This window comes from Rhinopithecus bieti, unplaced genomic scaffold (genome assembly GCF_001698545.2).
Source record: "Rhinopithecus bieti isolate Rb0 unplaced genomic scaffold, ASM169854v2 scaffold_1599, whole genome shotgun sequence".
Lineage (NCBI taxonomy): Eukaryota > Metazoa > Chordata > Mammalia > Primates > Cercopithecidae > Rhinopithecus > Rhinopithecus bieti.
In genome coordinates this window covers 443,310-446,139 of record NW_016804139.1, presented here as the reverse complement: position 1 = coordinate 446,139, position 2,830 = coordinate 443,310, and the positions used below count along the sequence as shown (strand labels likewise).

Genomic DNA, 2,830 nt, shown 5'->3' with positions numbered 1-2,830 from the left:
TCTTAATTTCTCATTTTAAAATGACTGTCAAGTGAGCCAGAATGTTTAACAGGTAAAAGTTAGAACACGTGGATTTGTCAATAAATTTAAACTTGATAGTAGTTGTCATTACTACTAAGTTGTTTGAGTAATATATTATGTTCACATTTTAAATGGATATTGATCTTCATTCAGTGACTAAATTGGAGCGTCTCAATTCTTATGAAATTGCTGATGCTTTTCCTGTTTGCAGGTATGCAACCAGACATAAATTCTAGCCAACATTCCACAGATTTCTTCCTTTCTTCTTTATGCAGTACTCTTTAGGAAGTAAGAATACTTTTTGGATGCTAAAAATAGCAAAACACGTTGTGTTTACAAAATAAATTTAAAACATATTTATTTGTGTTTTATTTTGTTTTGAAGGTACTTGAAGATTATTGAGTTGCCCTTGACTCAGAGAAAGTTTTGTCAAAGATGTCAGCAGTTGCTGTTACCAGATGACTGGGGGCAACATAGTGAGCATCAGGTTCTGGGTGACGTGTCCATCACCCAGTTAAGAAGACCCAGTCAACTCCTTTATCCACTGGAAAACAAGAAGACAAATGCCCAGTATCTGTTTGCTGATCGGAGCTGTCAGTTCTTGGTAGACTTACTTTCTGCCCTTGGATTCAGAAGAGTACTGTGTGTTGGAACACCAAGGTATGTGATATGATTTTTTAAAGAATTATCTTCTCTGCCCTTGGATTCAGAAGAGTACTGTGTGTTGGAACACCAAGGTATGTCATATGATTTTTTAAAGAATTATCTTCTCACCGCGATTGAAACTGTATGATTTTATTAAGTAGTTATTTGCTCTATGCAAGGTATAGCATGAAGCATGAGTATTTAAAATGTAAAGCACGGTCCCTCTTTTAAGGAGTTTGCAACCTGTATTCCATTTGAGAAAAATCTTCATAGATTTCTTTCTGATACATGGGAGAAGATTCTTTCTGATTTAACTCCTATATTGTTTATAATTTAGACCTCTCTGTTTCAGTTAAGTTCTGCTCTTAAAAGAATGTTTGCAAAATTGAAACCTTGATTATACCTGCGAAATTCTCTTCAGTGTTTCATTGAAATATCATAAATACCAGAAGAACATTGATGGTTTTGTTGTTTGTTTGCTTATTATGTATGACATTTGTAATTTCTTATTACATTTGCTTTCACTAATTGCTTTAGGTTGCATGAGCTGATCAGGTTGACAGCATCAGATGACAAGAAGTCTAACATTAAAAGCCTTTTATTGGATATTGATTTTCGGTAGGTTTACAAAATACAATATTTCCTTTCATTGTCTCCTGTTTCTTTTAATGTTTTCTGTTTTAATTGTTATACTCTGTTACAACTCTTTACATTTAGAAGTAGTAATTTGTTATGAGGAAACTTTTTAGTCAAATAAATTCAACATGTAATCTGTATTTCAAACAGGGAGGCAGTTGATTTCTCATTTTGCTGGCGTGCTTCCTAGATTTTCGCTATGAATGTGTCTAGTTTGTCTTTGGCTTATAATCTAGAGATGAATCCCTATTGAGTGAGATTTCTTCTCATATATTGTGTTCGAAGATAATTCTAAACTGCTTCATACTTAATCAGACTTCCAGGATTTTTGTTTCATTTTATCTTTGAAGTGTGGGAACTCAGACATTTCTTTTAGTATATTTTAGTGGATGTTGTACATACTGTCTTTTACTGAACGTAGCCTGGAGTGAAGGGAGTGCTAAGCAGGGGATAGGTGCCAAAGCAGAGGATTAGCCATCAGATAGACTTTATGAGAGGGTTGGAATTAAATGGCATCTGATGATTTGTGAGTTGACACAGGGGAAGGAATAGGTCTTGAATCTCCCCTCTGGTGGTAATTTGGAAGATACAGACCTTTAACTTATAACATGGATGGTAAATACATCATCCACTGTGTCTATAATTCTCTAGATTTGAAGTACTCTTCTCAGTTTCTGTAATTGTTTAATACCAGGAGTTCACATTGAATTTATAAGACACAATGTTCTTAGTATTTTTAATGTGTTCTTGAAGGTATTGAAGGAATCAGGCTTTGTGTTTCCATTTATTTAGCTCTGCTTCCTAAAAACAAAGCAGGCAGATTTTTTTTTTTTTTCTTAGACAGGGTCTCGCTCTGTCACCCAGGCTGGAGTGCAGTGGCATGGTCATAGCCCACTGTACCCTCAAACTCCTGGGCTCAAGCGATCCTCTAGCCTCAGGCTCCCTAGTAGCTAGGACTATAGGCCAGCACTACCACACCCAGGTAATTTTAAAAAAAGAAAGTTTTGCAGATTTGGGGTCTGGAACTCCTGGCCTCAAGCAGTCCTCCTGCGTTGGCCTCCCAAAGTGTTGGGATTGTAGACATGAGCCACCGAGCACCAAACAGATTTTTAAAGTGTAAAATGTCACTTTAAAAAGTGTAGTTTGGGTAGCTGCGGTGGCTTATGCCTGTAATCCCAGCACTTTGGGAGGCCAAGGCTGGCAGATCACTTGAGGTCAGGAGTACAAGACCAGCCTAGCCAACATGGTGAAACCCCATGCCTACTAAAAGTAAAAAAAATTAGCTGGGCATGGTGGCTCACGCCTGTAATCCCAGCTACTCAGGGGGCTGAGGCAGAAGAATCGCTTGAACCCAGGAGGTGGAGGTTGCAGTGAGCTGAGTTCACGTAACTACCCTCCAGCCTGGGTGACAGAGCAAGACTCAGTCTCAAAAAAGATAATAATAATAAAAGTGTAGGCCGGGCGCGGTGGCTCAAGCCTGTAATCCCAGCACTTTGGGAGGCCGAGACGGGCGGATCACGAGGTCAGG

General features: G+C 38.3%; 1 protein-coding gene across 2 annotated transcripts in view; it reads left to right on the top strand.

Annotated features, from left to right (window-relative positions):
* Positions 1-2,830, top strand: part of ZCCHC4 (zinc finger CCHC-type containing 4) — a 62,032-nt gene that overhangs the window by 23,622 nt on the left and 35,580 nt on the right. For both annotated transcript variants that reach the window (XM_017866708.1, XM_017866706.1), the window contains exons 4-5: positions 406-681; positions 1,204-1,284. In XM_017866708.1, the coding sequence (XP_017722197.1) occupies positions 406-681; positions 1,204-1,284 (357 nt within the window). The remainder of the gene's footprint in view (positions 1-405; positions 682-1,203; positions 1,285-2,830) is intronic.